A 22,484-nucleotide genomic window follows, 5' to 3' on the forward strand; every position below is an offset into this window, starting at 1 on the left:
GGGAGCCATCCCACTTGGTCCATTTGGAGCTACTGATAGTGGATCCTGCCCAACCGGAACCCTTGAAGGCTTCCACAAGAGGCACATGCCAAAATGGATGGAAACCATCCATTTCCTGATAACCAACCTCACCAACGACTAGATAGCCTGGATTTTGTCCTGATACAGAAAAATTCTCTGCAAAGATGTGTCGAATATCATCTCCAGGAATAGTAGCCTTTGAGAGTCAGATCTGACTTTTGAGGTTTACAATCCACCCATAAGTTATGAACGTTTGGTGCAACAGTTGAACCTGATAGAGAAGAATATGTCCGCTGATGGAGCCTTTATAAGGAAATGGTTGAGGTAGGGGATAATTGTCAACCCCAACGACCGAAGGTGAACTGCCATCACTTTGGTAAATACCTGTGCGGAGGAAGAGAGTTAGAAGTGTAAAGGACTGAAAGTGGGAGTCCTAAATCACAAACTGAAGGAATGAACCAGGAATTCCCCTCTTTCGATGCTTGCTATCACAGAGTGCAGGGACTCCCATCTACAGATGTGTCCTCACTCATCTTTGCTGCAGTTGTGCCAAACCGCCCCTCTTGGCGCGCCTTGTCACGTGAGACTCTGCTACCACCATGCATCTTTATTGTGCCTTTTTCTGCGGAAAATGCATCTAAGTCGCAATGCGATGCGACGACACTTGTATATCTGTGTGCGACTCAGCATGTACTGTAAAACAAGAGATATGGTAAGAACTTACCTTTGTTATCTCTGTTTCTACGAAGTCCATAGGGTCCACAGGGTTGACCTTGGGGTATAGGTTGGGAACCAAATCCGGGCACCACGCAGTTAAAGCTTTTAGCTCCCAGGATGCACTTGGGTCCACTCTCCCTATAACCCCACCCCCCAGCCAGAGGCACCTCAGTTTGTAAGTAGCCAAAGGCCGGAGGAGGAGAGAAAAAGAGAGAGAAAACTGGAACACTCTAGAACCATACTCACAGAAAAGGAGACGGGAAACCGGTGACCAGTAACACAGCCCATATGAAGCCAGGTGCGTCAGGGCGGGCGCCCTGTGGACCCTATGGACTTCGTAGAAACAGAGATAACAAAGGTAAGTTCTTACCATATCTCTTGTTTTCTACTTCAGGGTCCATAGGGGGTCCACAGGGTTGACCTTGGGGATGTCCCAAAGCAGTTCAACCAAGGGTGGGGACGCTCCTGTGCTGAGAGGAGAATCCGTCGCCAAAAAGGAAGCATCCTGAGAGGCAAAGGAAACCAATGCCTAGAACCTTAAAAAAAGGTTTGGACAGAAGACCACGTGGACACCTAGTAAGGCAAAACAGCCGAGGCGCCACAACGAGCCGCCCACGAGGGTTACATGACCCGAGAAAAAACAAGCCTCAACGACAGAAATGCCTACCTATGGGTAGGCCCCTGAGGAAGACATACGAGGCCATCCAGCCAACATTTCATTATAGGCCGGCCATCGTTTCCTGTGAAAACCAGAAACCGCAGACCACCAATAAGGAGTCCGATTACCATAAGGAACTTGAACGGATCATATAAAGCCAAAGAGGCCGGACCACAGTCAATGAGGCCACACCAGCCGAGAAGACTGGGGACTGAATGGCCGTACCATAAGTTCCAGAATAATATGGAACCTAAAAACCACTCTAAGAAGAAATACAGGGCGAGAGCAACTCACACCCTGACCTGATGCCCTCCAGAAGAGGGAGCCACATGAGAACGCTCCCAATTCAGACACTCTCCTGGTTGATTTAAACACCCTGAGAGAGAGAGAGCTTAAACAATAGACCATGTAATGGCTATCACAACCAGCAGTTCCATTGACTGTCCCCGGACGGAACAAAGAACCACTACTAACTCCCCAGGAGACCCTAGGGAGGACAAGTGGAGGCATAATCCAGAAAACACTCCAAAGGATGAACTGGATACCAGAGCGGAGCAATTCCATATCTTAACCATACCGACAGTGTAGAGATCCGCACTGTCAGGAAAGCCAGGCCAAGGGTGAAACCCAAGCCAGCCGGAAGGAATGCCAGAATATCTGAAAATCCTGGACACCGGAGGATCGTATCGACAGGTACGATACCATAAGAATTATGTATGCCACAGTCCGTGGCAGATCCCAGCAAAGTCTGGCCTATCTGCTCTAAACATCTCAATGAAGACAGAGCCAGGGAAGCCCTAGGACCACAGTAGGGGCGCAGTCAAAGACAAACGATCCAGGTCCAGGGAAAAACAAGGACCCTGAGACAACAGGTCCAGATAGTGAAGCAGTAGGAACGGAGTATCGATGAGGAGACTCCGAAAATCTCAGTACCAGTGATGTCTGGGACGAACTGGAGCCCCCAGAAGGAAAACCCCTCCGTCTCGAATTAAACTTCCGAAGACCTCGAGGAAGAAGGGAGACCGGAGGACACAGGTACACAAAGTGGAAGGACCACTTCACTGACAAAGAGTCACTGAAGGTAGCTTCAGTACTCCTGGAGCTGGACTGTAACACCGGTAATGTGTGATCAAGTCAGAAGGCCATGAGGATCAATCCCCTCAGGGAGGCCCCCTCTGCTCACCAGGAGTTGAAACCTCTCTTGGAGAAGAGACTAGTCCCCGGGATGCACGTCGCAACAGCTGAGGAAGCCCGCTTCCCAATGGAGAGCTCCGGGAATAAACACTGCAGAGTTGGCCAGGAGAAGACCCTTGGACTATGTCAGAATGGATGACATACCTGACATTGCCACCCAACTACCAGTGTTGCCTAGATGGAAGTCACTGTTGTGACACTGTCGGACTGAACCTATTCAGGTTTACCGTGACATATGGGTTAGGCCAGAGTGAAGGTCCAAGACAGCCTAAAGTATCAACAAGTTAAGTGGCAGGACAGAAACGACAGACGTCCAACTGCCCCGAAACGAATGCGGACCAGACACTGTCTGTAGCAAAGAACACCCTGGACGAGATGGCCATAGCCACCCGGACAGAGACCAACTCGCCTCCGGAGAAAGTATCATCGTTCGAACAGCGATCCGATGGGAAAAACTCGATCCATCTGGAGGGGAGTCAATTATGGCAAGGTCTGGAATGGAACTGAGCACATTCCACCCTACCAAAAGGTAGACACTCTGGTAGACCGCGCATCACAAAGAGTAATGACATATGTCGAATGCGTAGATATCCGCACACTCCAAGTTGAAGAGTGGAGATCTTGTCTTACGCCAGAAAAATTCTCAGAGTCTGAGAATCCAGCAGTGCTCCCAGATGAAGAAAACCCTGTGAGGGATGTAGGGAGGACTTTTTCTCCGTTGACTAATTATCTGTGCCGAGAAGAAGCCACGGTTATCCTGACCTGGCGGTAAAGTACCTTGGTGATCCTGCTAAAAGCAGGAGACCGTCCAGAGAAAGGAGCATTCGGATACCCTGAACAGGTGAACTGTCAGAAAATCCATAAGGCTGGTAAACCCCGGTGGAGTTGAGGACAGTCCCAAAAGGCAGAGCCCGAAACTTACAAGTGTTGCTGTGGCACAGCAAACCTGAACCCATGCTGATGAGATGGCTCTGTACGTACCCGTAGGTACGTATCCTGAATACTCAGATATACCCTAAAATCCCCAGGTTCCAAACGTCGGATGATGGAGCATGGACGATTCCACCTGAGTCCAGGCACCGTTGGAATCTGATTCAGGGATTTGAGACAGAGTATAGGCAAATGAGGACCAGTTGGTCACCGCCCCAGAAAGAAAGTAGAACAACCAGTCCCTCACTGAGATAGTGAGGTTGGCCGAAATAGCTCTGCTTACCACAAAGACTGTATAGCTTTCTGGGATTGTAAGGCCCTGATCAGGTCTGAAGAAGGGCCCGTGTAACAATGCCTGTGAGGAGGCTGCCTGAGCAATGAGAGGCCGTTGAGAATCAGTACCTCACTCTGGAAATTCCCCAGATGTAGACCTGTCCCGTCAGGCTGAGGGTATATCCTCAGGTGTAGAAACAGGGTCGTCCGGAAGTCCAGGACTGCTCGGTACTGGATATGGTGGCCCCCATGGAGGCCGACAGCCTAGGAAAAAACAGGCCTTTAGGCTGACCCTGAGGACAAAAAGACTTAACAGAGTTAGTCCGAATGTAGTGGGAGTAGCTAAAGACGGTATCTCCCCATTAGTGATACTGCCAATGATGCAACGATCTTGTCAAGGTCAGGACCAAACAAGATCTTCCCCATGGAAGGAGTGTGCACCTCTGCTTTCCCATAACGCAGCCATAGGGTACTGCGGCGGATACAGACGCCGCCGAAACCCTGAAAGTTAGAAGACCGGCATCCCATGAGGTAATCCCACATATGACCACTGCATATTTTATGTGAGCGGCAAAAGATATTTGAACCTCAGGACGTGTTGGAGGGGAAAAACGTCACAAAAGCATCACCATGCGATGGCCATGGTAGGACGGGCAACAGGCCCTGAAAACGAGTACATTGAATTCAGGCAAAGTTACCACCTACGGATCCGTAAAATCCGTCCAGGCCGGGATGGGAGGCGTATTAATGCCTGTAACCCGATGATTAACATTGAAATCCATCCCAGAAGGGGATTTCCATTACTTGTGAGGACCCTCAGGGAATGGGAAACAGGAGGCCTTTGTGACTCCTCGTATCTGGCGACAGCCAGACTCCCGCTATGAGATCCACCCTCTGGGCAGAAAACGGGAGATGTATGATACAGGTGCAGGATCGACATTCTCTATATCCAGAATGAACCTGGCTACCAGCCCCAAAGCAGGGATAATAATACTTGAAATCGGCTCCCCCCATGTGAGAGGGAAAGAGCCGAATATACCATCCAGTTCACGGCAGAGCCACTGGTCAGTAACCACAGGACGTATATCACGCCAATTAGTATTTCTATAAAACAACATCCACCAGGGTGGCCGTTGTGGTAAACCCTGCAAGGGGAATGACAGACCGATGTGGTATCGGAGGTAATTCATGTACTGTGAAAAACCCCGGCGGGGAGCGACAGTCTGTTGCACAGGGGTAAATTGCAAGAAATTGCGAGATACCCCGAGTTCAAAAGGGCAGTATGGTGAAGTAACTCCAAGCGAGTGACGACAATGGGGCCCGCCCGGCGATCCTCAAAGGAGAGGATCCTGAGAAATAAACCGCCCTTTAAGGGGGTCGTGCAAGGGGCCCGGCGCCAGATGGTGCCGCATACATAAACCTTTCTGAGTTAAAATCCTCCGCACTAATTCCTGCAGGCTATGACTTGCAGGATCGCAATAATGGGTGCAGTATCGTGTGCAATCTCCTGGTCAGATATATCTGACTATCTTGACGGAAATATTAAGCAGCGCCATACCGGTCCTGACTGACGCTAAGATTAGCTGCAGGGACCCATTATCAGCGTATGCAACTCACAGTTCCATCTAAAATATGGCAACGTGCAGCACGCAACAGTATGTGACAAACCTCACAGATATTAACAAATATATATATGTGAGGTCTCAGAACCACCCCAGGTACACCTGTATTAGGGCAGATAAAGAAAAGGGATAGATATACACTGACAGGTGAGAGAAAAAGCAGACAGTCAGCACTAGCAAAAGTCACATACAATGCAGAAAAATATATATACATACATAAGCATGACATATAATATACTGCACAATGTCGCTACATTCAACTGCCCAGATTCAGTGTCTGGGAAGGCTATAGCGCTGTGTACACTCACCCAAATGGCCAGGTACGCAGGGGGACTGGGCTCACTGACATCCTAAGAGTTCTGCAGCACCACAGAGAGAAAATGGCCACTGGAGACCTCAGAAGAAGCGTGGCCCGCGGAGGAAGCAGCTCAGCGACGCCAGACTGTATTATTGAAAGGCGCGCTGAGCTGAGGGGAGGAGCCGCTAGACAGGGAAGGCTTCCTCCCCTGGCTAGCAATTAACCCCCCGGGATGCCGGCTCCCGCTGCCGCTATAATCCCTGGTGGGCTGTGGACACGCGGGGTATGCCTCCATGGAGGGGGAGCCCGCCGCCACCGCTAGCGCCTCCGGTCTGTCCCCAGAGACCGGAGGCATAAGGCTGCATATTCACACGTGGATCACCGCAAGCGGTGACCACGCGACTTACCTGTCCCCGTCGATCCGGCAGCAGCCCAGGGATTCCTCCAGAGCCCGGCTAGTACAGACTCTGGGGTCCCGCTGCGATCCCCAGATCTGTACTGGCGTCGCAGCGCCGGCGGGGTGTAGGAGCGGCAGCTCAGACGTCCATTGGACAGTCTGATGCTGCCGCTCTGAAGAGTAGTAAAAAATAATAAAATAAAACTCTTTTAAGCTTAGGGGCTGCTAAGCAGCCCCCCTGCAGTAACGGTGACCCAACTCCGGCCGGGCACCAACTTAAACTGAGGTGCCTCTGGCTGGGGGGTGGGGTTATAGGGAGAGTGGACCCAAGTGCATCCTGGGAGCTAAAAGCTTTAACTGCGTGGTGCCCGGATTTGGTTCCCAACCTATACCCCAAGGTCAACCCTGTGGACCCCCTATGGACCCTGAAGTAGAAAGTGCTACGTTGCAGCAGATGCAGTTTTTTCCCCACAAGTTCTGTTTACAGATTCAGTCTCAAGTAGATATACAGGTGTCACATTAAAATAATCAGCAGTGTCGCCTGGTGCATTCTAGTCTATCACATTGTGACTTAAGACACATTTTCGGCAAAAAAAAAAAAAAAGGACTTCTAACGCTAGCAGAGTTGTACGAGACCCTACGCCAGGCATATCGCGCTGCATGGTGTATTGAGGCTAGATGAGCAAGGACACATCTGTAGAAGTTTTGGAACCTCAGATGCACATTTAGGGATCGGAGATTGAGAATGGGAGGTACTAAACTGTCCGGATTTAGTACAACAAAAAAGTTTGTACTTAAAACCCTGAGATCTCGGAGTTATGGGAACCAAACTACCACCCCTTAATAAAGTAGTTTGTCTATTGCCTCCTTCAGGGCCACATGCTCTTGGCAAAAGGCTGGGAAATCTGTGGTGAAGAACCTACGAGGAGAACCCAGGAATTCCATACTGTGCCCTCTTCAGAGTACACATCTCACTCAAGCATCTAAAGAAAGTTGAAACCAGAAGTTTTAAAACAGAATATATGTGCTCCCACCATGGAGTCCCCCTATGTAGGTAGGCAACCCATTGTTTCTGTACTGGTTGGGTATCCTGTTGACGTGAGGGCCAGGACTGATGATCATTTGCTTTACTCCCTCTGGTAGCGGATGATGTCCTTTGTTTCCTCTACACAACTAAGGTGTAGAGCAGGGGTCTTCAACCTTTGGCCCTCCAACTGCTGTGGAACTACAGATCCCAGGATGCCCTGTCACAGTTTTAGCATGCTGTTATATCAAAACGGTGGCAGGGCATGCTGGGATGTGTAGTTCCACAGCAGCTGGAGGGCCAAAGGTTGAAGACCCCTGGACTTTATAGGTTTCAAAAGCCAGACACAGAAGGAAGCCAATGTCTGGATATTAAGAGGAGTAGGGTAAGAAGGAACTCTTGCCCCCTTCCCCTCTTAGCCAGAGCCATTAGTTTGTTCGCTCAGGCCCAAACAAAATTTCAACAGAAAAAAGGGAAGGGTCTCTAAAGAACGTTTAGAAACCGAATAAGCCTGCCAAGTTCTCAGCCAAAGTGCCAGACGAGCCACAATGGCAGCTGTGGAAACACTGGAACAGGCTAGGTCTGCATCTATAGCAGCTTCACCCAAATACATGACATACTGGAGTAGCTTAGTCTGGGGGATATCGGAATGTAATACTTCTTTCTGCAAGCAGGTTGGCCCATTTTTCTAATTTTCAACCGCCATGTTGAGATAAAAATAGTTCGAGGGAGATACCCACAGCCACATAAAACCGACTTTAGAGTATTCTCCAGCTTCCAATCACAACTATCCTTGAGAGATCCAGCTCAAGGAACTGGGATAGTAGTTTTCTTTTCTCTGAAAATCGAGGGATCCATTAAGAAGGGAGTGGCGACTCTCACTTAACTTTAAAAGAGATCAACCCCCTTAATGTCCACAGAACCCTCTTCCGTCACCAAAGACCATTCGAGCTCAGATTTATCTAGAGGTTCCTCATCTCTTCCCCGAGAGGAACCTTCACAATTAAATTCTTTCCAGGACTGTAGAATAGTTGGAAGTCTGCATTTCTGAGAACTCATATGTCTGGTGTAACCACCAAAACATCTAGGAGGACTGGTCCATCAGGCTCTGTAAGGAGGAAGAGAACTGTACCAACCCCTGAACCAAACAAGCTAATTCCTGAGCCCTGGGAGGTTTGGTTGCCTGGGAAGCAGGGATCACTGAAAGATCTGTAGGTCAGCAAAGGAAACAGAAAGGCTGCAGCCGCAGGCAGAATCAACATTTGCGTAGAAGCTGCCAAATATTGAGATAGTTCAGACATAGCCTAGGCCAACATTGCCACCCAAGTTGGCATATCCATTGGAGGGGAAACGCTCGCAGGCAACGCATCACTTGGAACCTACACAGCCCACGACTCACAGACCTCCTCCCAGTCAGAACGAGCATGAGAAAAGTTTGTTTTACACTTTTTTTTGTGTAGCTCCACCTTTGTCAGAAAGCGATCTGTCAGCATTGCCTTTCCCAGATATAATGGGGAACGGGTAGGAGATATCGAGGGGAGCAGTATTCAAGGAAACCCCAAACAATTTAATCTGTATAATAACTAGCAGCTACAGGAAATTTGTAGCAATGACAGAGAATGTGAGCTCTGGCAGCTATCAACAGAATGTTATGTAGAAAGTCAAACAAACAATCTGACATGCACAGAAATATACAGAGAGTTGGCAGGGACAGACTGCCACTAACAGTCTAATTTTCAGAATACACAGTGTTGGCAGGTTTAATATACTACCTTCAAACACACTATCAGCACCCATTCAGCCACACATAATAAATCAACTGCTCCTGAATGTATAGGACGGGAGGAGGTAACAAGCGTGATTTCCATGGGGGAGATTCAATTGTTGTGTGGGCGGCAATAATTAATGGGCGCCCAGTTTTGCAATTCAATTGTTCTGGGCACCCATTAATTATCGCAGTCTTCACGCTCTATTAGACCTGGTTTAGCAGTGTAATGACTAAACTAGGGATGTGCAGGCTCGGATAGGTTCGAGTTTGCACGTTGAGTTCGGATTTTTCCCTCTAAAAAAACGGAACTCAGAAAGAGGCAAAACGTCATCTTACATGGACGAACATCATCATTCCTGGACAAAAGTCCAGGAATGATGATGTTCGTCCATGTAAGATGACGTTTTGCCTCTTTCTGAGTTCCGTTTTTTTAGAGGGAAAAATCCGAACTCAACGTGCAAACTCGAACCTATCCGAGCCTGCACATCCCTAGACTAAACCCGTCTAAAGTCCTGATTAAGGCGCCCAAACTGCAGTTAGAAGAACAACCCTAACCACAGGTTTATTGCATATCTTTGCTTGCACACTCCCGTGGGTGCAAGCAGAAATGCCGGCTGCTATTGAGCCCGAACGGAGTAACAATTGAATTGCTCCGTCGGACACCCTAAAAAAATATCCACAGAAAAAAAACAAAACAGTTGATTCGCCCCCCTAGAATAGGTAGACTCTGTAGAACTGGCTGCTGTCTGTAGCTGTGTCAGCTGAACCCTGCACTGCTGGATTGCTAGGTGCTGCAGTCTAAAATAGCGTCTCCTGCCGAGGTAGAGCTGTAATGGCGGCTCCTGCTGAGGCAGGTACTTCTGGCAGGCTCTCCTGCATGCAGGAGTGCATTCAGAGAAGGATGGAGAGGGTTGGTGCTGTGTGAAGCAGGCTTAGAGCCAAAAGCCATTGCTCCCCCATCGGTCCTGGTGGTACGGAAGGGAGACTAACTGCAGCTTTAGGTGGCAATCCATCCTAAGACAGAACCTACTTGCCGCTACCCAAGCCTCCCGGAGCGCAGTGGCACTGCAGCATCTGCACTTGGAAAGCACAAACACGACCCTGTGGCAGGTTCCCCCGCAGGCAGCCCATGTAACAGGCAGACTCCGGCAGCACAGAGTCTGCACAAGGAACAAAATCAAGTGAAATTAAAAGATAACGATAAAAAAGGGACCGGCTGCTCAGAAGCTTGAAAAAAAAAAAAAAAGTCTGACCCCAGCAGGCACTTGAAGGTCAGGTGGGGTATAGAGAGGGAGGAGTCAAGCCCAAATCTCTCAAGATTTAAAGTGCCCAGGCCCCACACACAACCCCAGTGTATCTCCAGTGCCCCCCAGTTAATGAAGGAGAAATTAAGGTTAATAGACCTGGAGTTTGAGTGGAAGATATCCATATAACAATGTTTGTAAAAAGTAGGATCTTGTGGAAGTATAAAAAGACTGTAAAGAACCATTATGCCTAAACTGAAATACACCAATAGTGTGATCTGGTAAATCAACTAAAATGGCTTTAAATTAGCAAAAGATTATTGAGGCATTAAGAAATGTTAAAGTTTTATTACCATGTCTTGGATAGGAAAAAGTCAGAACAAAGATAAGCTTATATAGAGCACTCTATAAAGCCGGGAAATTGGATATTTAAACGAAAAGGTAGCAAATTAAAAGTTAAACAGGTGCAGCAGGAGACGGCAGTGGATGCAGTCGTAGCCCCATACTATAACCAATATAGAGAGGGACTCCCATACATACCTGCATAGGGTAAATCCTTTGTATGACCACATCAACGCACCCTGCTATACCACCTCCAGCAAAGAGCGATGATAGATGGAGACAAAACGGTCTCGGGTCACGGAAATACCCAAGCCTGGCATACCAGCAAGCAGGGCGAGTGCTGTTAGCTGCAATCTGAAATAAGTTACATCAGCATGAGTATTTAAAAAGCAGTGCAGCTCAAAAATAGCACAAAAACAAACAAAAAACAATGGCATATAAACAAGTGTATAGTTGGGGGGGGGGGGGGGGTCACCATTTGGAATTCGGTCTGTCCATACTAAAGAGATCCCAACATTTTACTGTAACAGTTCTTATAGAGTCGTCCCTGCAAATTTAAACAAGGGGACCCACAGCTATTGACTGTTAAGTAATCTACTAACTAGACGCTAGTACAGTTTGACCACTAGGGGCACTGTTCCTCTGAAGTCTATACAAAATAGTGGAAGTATTTTTCATTATTAAAGTTATTTAGAGCAATGTGCCAATGTGAACGGGACACTGTTGTTGGTATGAATACTGGATGTAACAATATGCATACATTGGTAGGAAATCACTGCTCATTCTTCTTGACCTTTCTGATGCTTTTGACACTGTGGACCTTACTCTCCTCCTGCAAATCCTACACTCCCTTGGATTACATGATACTGCCCTCTCCTGGCTGTCCTCCTACCTCTCTGACCATTCCTTCTTTGTCTCCCCTCATTACTCCCTATCAGACTCTCCACCTCTCACATATCTTCAAACGGGCTCTCAGAACCCACTATTTCATGATAGCCATCAAGCTGTCATCCTAACTCACTGCTCCATGCGCCATTCCTCACTGTCTACCCCATCTGTGTCACCCGTCTGTCTGTCTGTCCCTCCGCTTTAGAATGTAAGCTCTCACGAGCAGGGCCCTCTTCCCTCATGTGCTTCTCCTTCCCTTACTCATACTATTATCTACTCCCATCTCCACACAAGGGCACCTAACACCTGGTTGCTTACATCCTGCCACTTGTCGAGTGTTCCGATCACTAATTCAGCAATGTTTCTAAACCATGTCCTTGTCCTGCATTGTTCTGTACAGTTTTCTTGTTCACTCATTTGGTCATGTACTCTGTAAGGCGCTGCGGACTCCTTGTGGCTTCATATAAATAAAAGATAATAATAATCTCCGTGACTACAACATGTAATCAGCTAAGAGATTTTTTTTAATACATTTTCTAAAAAGGTGGGATTTAATATTATGGCTCAACAGGAGATCCGGTCAAAATCCCGACAGTCGGCACCCCAACAGTAAGTACTGGGGTTAGGGGGAGGGTTAGGCACTAAAGGTGGGAGGATTAGGTTTAGGGTGCGGGGAGGGGGAGGATAGGTTTAGGCACCAGGGAGGGAGGGTTAGGATACTGACCAACAAGTGTCGGTATCCTAACCCTGTCAGGATGCCGGGATTGGGATTCAGGACCTGATTGAGACCCGCTCGCAAGCGGGTCGATGGTGGCCCAGTGCGCATGACGGAGCCGGCTCCGTCGTGCGCCTGCGCGAGACCCGGATAGCTCCGGGCAAACCGTCGCTCCGGGTCTCGTACCAAAGGGGGCGTGTTGTTGATGTTGAGTGACAGCACGCCCCCTTTGGTGGGCGGGCCGGGGGAGTGGCTGCCCAAACGGAGGCGTTCCCATGTGAACGCCTCCATTTGGGGCAGTCCCACTGACATCACGAGTGATGTCAGTGGAAGAGATTTCAGCTCTATGAGAGCCGAAATCTCTCTGGGGCTTGCGGCAACGAGACCCTACCACAAGGGTCTCGTCGCAAGCCCGATTGTCGCGATGGTCTTGACCATCGCGGCCATCTTCCTGGCCGCTCGCTATAGCTGTGGGTGGTCACCCACAGCTATGCGAGCGGCCAGGAGGCCGCTCTAAAACAAGAAGGCCGGCCCTGATTCAGAGCGAGCGCTCTGTCAGAGCGTCCGGCTCTGAATCAGGGCCTCTGACCGCTGGGATCCCGAGTGCCAGCATCCCGTACCCAACCCCTCAGACGTATGCCACAGTATCATTATTTTACATAGTATTATGCATTTTAATCACGTTGCGATTATTGCTGCTTATGAATTTTAACACATTTTGTTGCAGCATTGAATTGGCTTATCAACAAAAGGTTAATGCCCTGAAGTAACATAGAACCCAGATATCAATCCAACTAGGCATCTGTAGCAACAAAAATATTCTTTCCACCAACAAGGACCACTGTCTAGATCAGGGATGGGGAGCCTCTGGCCCGGGGGCCGTATAAGGCCCCTGAAATCATTTGGTCTGGCCCTCTGCCCTCTGAGCTTTTTTCTGCTAGCCTTATCTGGCTAGCAGGGTGCCTAGAACAGCATACTGCAGCCAGAATCTATGCAGCAGTGCTGCCTGATGCGTCCTGAGGATGCATCAGAAGATCACACTGCTGCCCTTACAGCTCCCCGGAGCATCCTCAGGATGTTCCGGGCATTGCTGTAATCACCGGTGATTGTGGCCCCACCCCCATGTGATGGCCCGCGGAGGGGGCGTGGTCTGCACCGGGCTCGCGAATGTTGTATATATAAAATGGCCCTAGGCAGAAAAAAGGTTCCCCACCTCTGGTCTAGATGTACAATACTGATAGACACTTACCCATAGACTCAGAGCTGTAATTGTTGCCAAAAAGGGGGTTCTGCCAAGCATTAACTCTGGGGAGTGAATACCAACGTAATCACTTAGTTATTTTCTGTTATTTGTTACTAATTCATTGTGACAAATGGCTGGATTACATTTTTATTTTGCACATTATCAAGTACTTTGTTTTGCTTAGTGGTAGGAAGTTAAAATTAAATCCATCATGGTTCCGTGTTGCAACACAGCGAAATGTAAAAAAAAATAAAAATAAATAAAACGGAGGTGAATACCTTATATAGCCACTGTACAGTCATGATGCCACATTATAAATCATGAGGCCACAGAAGGCAGGGAAGGATGACCAAGGAGAACTGTATGGAGAAGTGGGAAAGTTAATAATACCTTTAACATAAGTGACTCTGGAGCTTGGAGGGGCGTGCACGCGTCCTCTGAGCCTACCAGCTCTGCTGCATGTACGATTATCTTCTGACCAACAAACATCCGCCCAGTGCGCAGCAGAGACGTGAGAGCAGTGTCCAGCAGGGCCTTGATCGCGTACCAGCCATCAGTCACCTCAATGACAGCAGGCACTGGCTTCCCGTCACTGGCTCCGCTTTTGTCACAGTTTCCGTCTGAAATTATTTGAGAGACGCAAAGGACCAGCGTCTTAGCTGGCGTGTCATCTCTCTCCATCATCTTCCTGACAGCCGAGCGGCTGCTTTGATCAATTTCCACATCATATCTGAAGATATAAAGGCTCTTTGTTACCAGAGATATACTGGCAAATACCATTTTTAGGATATGCGCCTGATATAAAAGCCCACTATGTTTCACTCATTTGTTATAAAAGACGCTAAAAATAAGGAGAAGCACAACTTAGTAAGTAAAATCACTTGTATAAACTAGTCCTCTTTAACCTTTGTTGCAGACATGGAGTATGCACAACAGGTGATCAGGATTTCCTGCCCATCCTTTGGTGCATACCCCTGAGTCACAGCCATCTCATATCAAGTTGTAAAAAGCAGATGTTATTTAATCAGGTTGGCGACAGGATGCCGGCACTCAGAATCCCGACAGGGTTAGGATACAGACACCTGCCAGTAAGTACCCTAACCCTCCCCCACCGCAGCCTAAACCTAACTCCTCCCCCCCTCCCACACACAACATAACCCTAACCCTCCCCCTAGTGCCTAACCCTACCCCTAAACCCAATACTTACCGTGGGTATGCCGGCAGTCGGGATGCTGGCACATAGAGTCTGACTGGTGTCAGGATTCGGGCGCCACGGCATCCTGACAGCCGGTCCATCACTTTCACAATATTTAAATTAATCAGAATGGTTGCAAATGTAAATCCAGAACAACCAGCAGCAGATGTTAATGCAACACGAACCTGTACTTGAGCTGTAATAACACCCTGTCTGGTGTTAGGCATCTGCTAGCAAACACCTCGGGGAACATCACTTCCATTGCAGCCAGTTTCCACACAATCCATCGGTAGTGATTGAACACCCATTCTGGTGAGATCAGCTTGGGGTCCACCCCTGGGGTGTCACATAGAGCCCTGGGGAAAGGGGTAGAACATCAGCACAACTACTTTATGGAAGAGTAGAGGCACAGTCATAATCATAAGGAAACCATTCATCTAACTTACTATGAGCAAAATACAGGTTTTATTTTATTTTCTGCTTTATGGGATACAATACTGAAGATTGGTGTTGCCCACTGTCATAGACCATAGTTCCATTAAAAATGATGTTATATAACAGTCTATGAAGTGTGTTAGGGGCTAAGTAAACAGACTAAGCAGCTTGTTGGGCCAGTAATGTCAGTCTGACTGCACTGAAGCAGATGATCATTGGTTATCTAATGAGAACAACTGCTCAGAGGTTGATATGATAAACAACTTATTCCATTAGATATGACAGACTCCGTTAAGGACCGATGCAATTTATGTGGCAATTAAAGGACATGTGTGTTCACTTAGTTATCAGTTTTTATTGATCCAACGTTTCAGAGTAGATGCATCACCTGTAAAACTCCAGTCTGCCTGCAGTTAATGTATCAGAGGGTACCAGCCATCCACCATCTGCTATCTGCACTCCACCACTAGGCAAAAGACATTCTGCTGCAAAATAATCCATGCAGTGAAATTCAAATATTCTTGCACGCTCACTATTGATTCCAATGTGATTCTTCACAACACCGAGTCTGTACAACTGAATCAAGATATGAGACACATAAGTAACTGTACTGTAATGTTACAAAGAGCTTCTCTCTTACCAGTATTGTGGTTTAGGAACATACAAGTAACTAAATGGTGCTATTAAATCAGATGTTACTCAGAAGCATTACTTCCAGATACAGGTCTCTTATATAGTGCAGGTGAGGCGCAGACGTGCACATGACACTCTGTGCAGTCTCCAGGACCGTCAATTCTGCAATATACCTGGGCAGCACATCCTAAACGGATGTCAGGAAAAGGGGCGTGTCAAATATCAAGAGCCTGGAGTAGGTTGGTACAGGTTGGCTTTAAGCTGCGGCTTACCAATGGGAATGTAATTACAGACAAAGACGAGAAGTGACAGCGTGCATATACACAGGAGGACAGCAGAGATGATAAAGGAAAAAAGTGAAAAATAAGAAAGATAGAGAACGCTTGAGAAAGTATACAGTAGGAGCGGTTACTCCCTTTGGGCACCTTCTGGGCTCATCACATTCCAGCGTGCATGAAAAGCAAATGCATTTTTTTTTTTTTCTACCCACCACCAACGAACACTTAAACCACCTTTCCAAGGCTGCAACAAACACGATTCTAGACCTAGTGTTCATAATAAAAGCTGCACTTGGAAAAAAAAAATATATATATTTGTACAATATGTTGTAATAACTTGGTGGCCCAATAAAGAAAACTCTTTAAAAGTAGACAAGCTATTGCATCAAATGAGGGCACCCCAAAGCTTGTTGAAGCCAGGATTGGGGGGAACTGGGCATTAGAACGCCCCCGTCTATATCTTTGGACTTTTAAATGCCTTATTTATATAGGGTATAGTCTGGTGATCAATGGCTAACAACAAGAGACTCTCCCCATTTTATTGAAGACCCCCCCCCTGAGGGTATAGGTACCAGGATAGGGGATATTAAGCACATTAAGGGCTCATCCGATCCCCTGACTAGTATTACCACAGAGCAGGATGTTATGGTCTGGTGAGTACACATACACATCATTTGAATGAGGGGAATCCTATTTAAAATCAGGGTGTCGCTGAGCTTTTTGAAGCTAGTTGGACTTCATGATTTCTGTAGTGCAGAGGTTTATTGTCTGGTGATCACACTAATCACCATATAACTATTAACAATGGTGCCAGTATGGTGGACATACGGTAATTTTAGTCATTCTCCTGGATGTACTGTATTCCTGTTGAGAAAGTCTATTTGTCAGTTATCTACCCACGGGACAAATATGGCTGTGATCGATGAGTTACACCTAGCGCATGATTCGTTTGATTTCTTTTAACGCCAGAGAGCTCTTAGTTCCTCCCTGGTGATTGCTACTGTAGTGGTATTGTCAGAGGATGAGATTTCACAAACACATTTATGACTGCCCTGAGGGCCTCATTCAGCAGTGCGATAATCAGGAATCTGCGCAGGCACCAGACCCGTACTGCGCGTGTGCAGTAGGTGTCCTGCATGATTGCACGTAGAGTGGCAGCAGACTGTGTGTGTGTCGGGGGGGGGGCATTAATACGCCTCCTGCTGCATTAATATAATTGCAAGGACGGAATTGCAAAGCTGCCTGGGTGCAGATTTGCAATTCCGTCCACTACTACCCAACTTCTCAAACTCGGTCCTCAGCACCCCAAACAGTGCGTGTTTTCCAGGTTTCCTCACAGAAACGCATGTGAAATAATTAGCTCCATCTGTGAATCATTTAAAATGTGTCACAGTAATGACTACACCTGTACACCTGCTGGGTGACCTGGACTGACACACTGCCCCCCTGCCACCTCTGTACTGACACACTGCCCCCCTGCCACCTCTGTACTGACACACTGCCCCCCTGCCAGCTCTGCACTGACAAACAGCTCCATCCCAACACATTACTGACACACTGCCCCATTCCCACCTCTGTACCATTGTACCAACTCTGAACTCATATGTTCTCACCTCTGGAGTTACAAACCCTCCTTCTTGTATTAACACTTTCCCCCCTCTATATTAAACACATTGTCCCCTTCCACCTCTGTACTAACACATGGACCCCCTCCCTCCTCTATACTAACATATTGTCCCAACTCTGAACTCCTATATGTTCTCCCCTATGTAGTAACAACTTCCCCTTCCTGTACTAACACTTTCCCCATCCCACCTCTGTAGTAACACATTACTCTTCCCTATACTAACATATTGTCCCAACTCTGAACTCATATGTTCTCACCTCTGTAGTAACAACATCCCCTTCCTGTACTAATACTTTCCCCATCCCACCTCTGTAGTAACACATTCCTCCCCTCCCACCTTTGCAGCAACATATCCCTCCCACCTCTGTAGCAACACATTTTCCTGTTTCCATCTTTGTTGCACCCCTCCAGCACTCTGTGATAATACATTTGCATCTCTCTCTGTAAATCATCCCCCCTGACCAATACAGTAACACATTCAGCCCTTGAACTATGCTACAACAAGTCCCCTCATCTGTAAAAACACACATCCTCCCCATCGCCTGTGTATTAACAGTCTGGCAGCGGATAAGAGTGATGCTCATTTACTCTGGCCCAGGATAGAAATACCACAATAGTACATACGTCCTGGGTCTCCTTGTATCTCTCCCGATTCTCATGGGCTACAAGAATGTAATTGCGGAAGATGAGTACGAAGTTCCAGTACAACGGTATTGGAACGCCAGTAAAAGCACACCAAATCGCCCTCAATTTGCCCAATTTCTCCATCATCATGTATAAGGTTTGCAACTATTTATGCCATGTACAAAAAATATGTCATCTTGGGGCTAATAAGTATGGCGTATGCGCACTAGATTGCTGTCATTGCCAGCTATGAAACGGCCCCAAGGTCACATGTATGGAACCGATGAGTGACTGATACCATTGGCCCCCAAAGGCTGTAAAAGATTGTCTGGGAGAGGAAGATAGGTTTACAGTGGCTTTAAAATAATCTCAATGTATGCAAGAGTAACAATGTAAGTGAAAAGGGATAGGATGGAAGATGCCCTGGAATAACATTTAAGCATTCAGAAGTCAACGGAATAAATACACAATAGAGGATGATTGGTAAGCATTTACCTTTATAAAAATACAAAAGCTAGGGAAATTATGGCCTACAGTACAGTACATTGGAAACAAATGACTAGGATGGTAAAATAATAGTACCTGAGCCTTAGTATACACTGTGGGTCGTCTCCCTTCTACTGCTGACACCAGTGATAGTCTGTGTGCAGGAGAGGTCTTCAGCCGATACAATGCGCCTGGGTGTGGACTAATCTTACACCTCTGCTTCTTGCGTATTCTCATTTCCTGCATGTCTCTGGCACAGCGGAGGTTAGGAACTAAATGAGTATAATCTTCTCCTAAACAAAAAGGACTACAAGCTCAGTCCATGCCATAGCACAGTAACAGTTAATACAGATACAGGATTTCTTCTCTGAAAACCCATTATCTGTCATATGCAGATATGATCACTACAGCAGCCCATACACTGTGCGATAGGCACCGTGCGACGGGGGAGTCGACGTCCCACATTTCGGGCTGCCCCCACACACTGTGCGGATCGGGTGACCGCCCGCCCGATATGCTGGCTCTCCCCTCCCCTACCCGCATAGCGCTGTATGGAATCGCACATCGCATCCCCTGATCAACTGAACCTGCAGTAAGATCAGGGGGTGCGATATACGACCTCACAGGTTTGCGCTCGGTCCAACAACATGCCCATACACAGTACGATAGAGCAGACAAATTGTACCAAACCGTCGGATTGGCTGCTTTATCGCACCGGGTATGGCCCGCTTAAGTTTATCTCCCTAAAGTGAATATGGTGGAAATTTCTATGTGTGCCTTGAAAAACACCCAAGATGGTGTTTAAACACTGACATCTAGGAGGACTGTACTTTTTATCTGAAATTACACTGTTAAAAGATACATCTAGTGCAAAAACGTCACGCTGGGCGATAGAAAAAAAAAAAAAATGATGGTAATTTTTGGGGATTTGTATCATGAATGGTCCTATTCCATGCACATAACTGTAGTACTACCTGATTCATTATTCTTGTTTCCCAAGCTTGATATCCTCACGTCTGTGTGATTGTCACGTAGAATATGCTCTGTGGCATTACTAGAGTCCTGTCTCGTCACAGTCTTTGGTTGATCACCTGACACAAGGCAGAGATTCTTCTTAAAAGGGTGTACAAGTGCGCCTGTAGAGGTTATGGACGCAGACGGACTTTTACGCTCGGCTGAGCCATCTGCTGACTTGGCTGCCAAAGAGCGTTGAAAAAGACTGGATTTACAACTAAAATGGCTTGGTGTACTAAGGTTAGATATCGGGGCATCCGGTTTTCCTTTTGAAAAACTGCAAAATAAAAATGTTACAAAATATGAAGACAGAATTTTTTTTTTTTTTTTTTAATAATTACAGATGCAGGAGCCATCATATTTTATTAGCAGTGGTTAGATAAGAACTCTATTATAAAGAGCCAAGATATTCGCCTGGGCTGTACAATCAGGTGCATCCTTCCTTGCATCTTAAAATCTAATTTCTCTTCCCAAGACCTACAAGCTCTACACATCCTGGAATAAAAAGAAGCCACACTGTGAGGCAGCAATGCTAACCACTGTACCACCCACACTACTTACCTCCTAAAACAAACACAATATTTTTCTTGTGCTTTCCATGTTGGTTATGCTCATCTAGTGTAATCTCTTAAAGGCACTTTCATCATATACGTATCCCATTCTAACACAATGATGGGTTTTATACATGCCTAATGCTACAAATTGTAAACCAAAGTTTCCCTTACCTTGTAGGATCACACGATAATGGCTTTAAGGAAACATTATACAAAAACCTCCTCCTGTCTTTAAGATTACCTAGCAGAAGATCAGAAGGAATGAAATAAGTTAGCAGTGTAGAATATTCATTGTGACCATTGCTCCAGAAATATTTCCAAAACAAAAATACAAAACTGGTAAAACACAAAAACTGTGCTGTGGTCTTTTTTTTTTTTTTTTCTACATTTATTTATTTAAACTAGATATCTGATTTATAGATTGCGATGGGCTTTAACACCTTTTGTGGGCCGTTACCTATACACTAGTATTTACAATCATCTCCCCCCAAACCAATAATATTTTACTGCATGCATAATAAATTAGCATAACTGCAGTTTTACTTTTCCCACAAAGAGAACCGCCAGCAGCATCTCTGGTGCAGAATTTCAACCGGTTCACTTCTCAGGCAGACGGCACCTACACACCTGATTGGCGACACTGCCATCCACTACCGCATATTTTGCAGCCCAAGCAGCAACAGGACCAGGTAGAACGCACAGAAGGTAAGCGGGAATTCGCTTACTGTACACCATTAAAGTACGGTTTAAACTTTACTCTACCCTCCGGGTAGTGACCACCATTCGTCCACCTGGAGACTATACTTACCACGGCACACACACAGAAACTGTACGGAACACAGATGCCCAGCAGCTCTGTGGATGATTCAGTGACTTTTTCCTATACTACAGGAACTGATTAAACCTCAGACCAGAGGTCACCATTGTTCAGTTCTGTATCCACTGAGGAAACTTTTCCTTACCCCCATTGTTCCTCCCTCACACCCTGTTATGTTGCTATAAAACAGGGGTCACAACATTGTATACACTGCTTGTCAGCGAACATATTATATACATACTACCAGCATCCAGTGCGCAGGGTACCCTTCTATTCTCATTTTACAGAGATGTAGGGCAATAATTGTTGTCTAAAATGACAGAAATGTAACATCCTAACAACTCTAAGATTCTTCACAGACGGAGATGTATGCTAAGCTGCGATAGCATAAAAGGCTTGAATTGGAGGTGTACGCATTTAAAACATTGAGCGCAAGTGTCAGACGTTTTAAATCTGTGCGTGTGATAGGCATTCATGGACGGGGGTGGATTTCATCGGCTGGCATGTCCATGTCAGGGACTGCATCAGAAGATAGCCGGAGGCCCATCTTGTCGGACATTCTGACAAACCACAGGATTGCTCTAATGTCCGCTGGATGGTGTGACTATTTACGCACTGCAGCAGATTGCAGCTGCTGGGCGTCTCAGTAGACAGCCGGCTGCGGCATTAGTATAAATTCATAGTAGCAGCTGCCTCTGCACCAGGCCCAAAATCACATACTGAAGATGTGTAGTTTGAAGCCGCATACACACTAGACGATGCTGACCAGCAACAAACGATGGCATGGAGCAGGGTCATGCTGCGTTCGGCAGCTTGGCATCGCTCACGATATCCCCAGATTGGGCTGCATGTAAAGCTGACTGGCGATATCATTAACGACCCGAGAGTGCGCACATCGTTGGTCGTTCGGACCATACATACTAGACGATATGAACGATATCGTTACGTTTTATCGTCTAGTGTGTATGCCCCTTAAGATATGACAAAAAGGAAGTGAATATTTAGTTACATTTAATTTAAGCTATTTAGCCTTAAAATGTTTTTGAATTTCCATTAACAAAGTAGGTGAAATTACTGTACCTTATTCGCATAGTTATGCTTACTTAAAATACTAGTTAAAGTTCCAGATTACAGGTAACTTCGTGCAACCTACTACATCTATGATTACATGTGTGCCATGAAACACCTAAATATTTCACTGTCATTTAATTAAATCGCTAATAAAAAAAGTTTTTTTTTTATTATCAGAACACGGTAGTATTTGATGTTATTATATTTCTGACAGTAAATTATCTATTTACGTATGGAACTACTGTAGGTTTTGAAATAGTTAATTCAGGAATGCAAAAGTGTTTTACAACAATGAAAACATACCAGGACTGCTGATCAGAGGCTTCAAAGTCAATTTGGATTCATTGTTTAATGATCTGTCAAACTCGGGTAAAAGCTGTCGTTTGATTGGAGGTTCTCCTGCAGGTGGAAACATT

The 22,484-nt window shown here is 46.5% G+C and overlaps 1 protein-coding gene across 1 annotated transcript in view; it reads right to left on the reverse strand.

The window, feature by feature from the left end:
* BRCA2 (BRCA2 DNA repair associated) overlaps positions 1 to 22,484 on the reverse strand; it is a 79,392-nt gene that overhangs the window by 20,603 nt on the left and 36,305 nt on the right. The window contains exons 11-18 of the mRNA XM_088460239.1: positions 22,372 to 22,467; positions 20,352 to 20,421; positions 19,587 to 19,903; positions 18,709 to 18,905; positions 15,353 to 15,540; positions 14,715 to 14,885; positions 13,725 to 14,064; positions 10,687 to 10,842 (exon numbers count right to left, since the gene is read on the reverse strand). Coding sequence (XP_088316365.1) covers positions 10,687 to 10,842; positions 13,725 to 14,064; positions 14,715 to 14,885; positions 15,353 to 15,540; positions 18,709 to 18,905; positions 19,587 to 19,903; positions 20,352 to 20,421; positions 22,372 to 22,467 — 1,535 coding nt within the window. The remainder of the gene's footprint in view (positions 1 to 10,686; positions 10,843 to 13,724; positions 14,065 to 14,714; positions 14,886 to 15,352; positions 15,541 to 18,708; positions 18,906 to 19,586; positions 19,904 to 20,351; positions 20,422 to 22,371; positions 22,468 to 22,484) is intronic.

This window comes from Taudactylus pleione, unplaced genomic scaffold (genome assembly GCF_031769625.1).
Source record: "Taudactylus pleione unplaced genomic scaffold, aTauple2 ptg000043l, whole genome shotgun sequence".
Classification (NCBI taxonomy): Eukaryota; Metazoa; Chordata; class Amphibia; order Anura; family Myobatrachidae; genus Taudactylus; species Taudactylus pleione.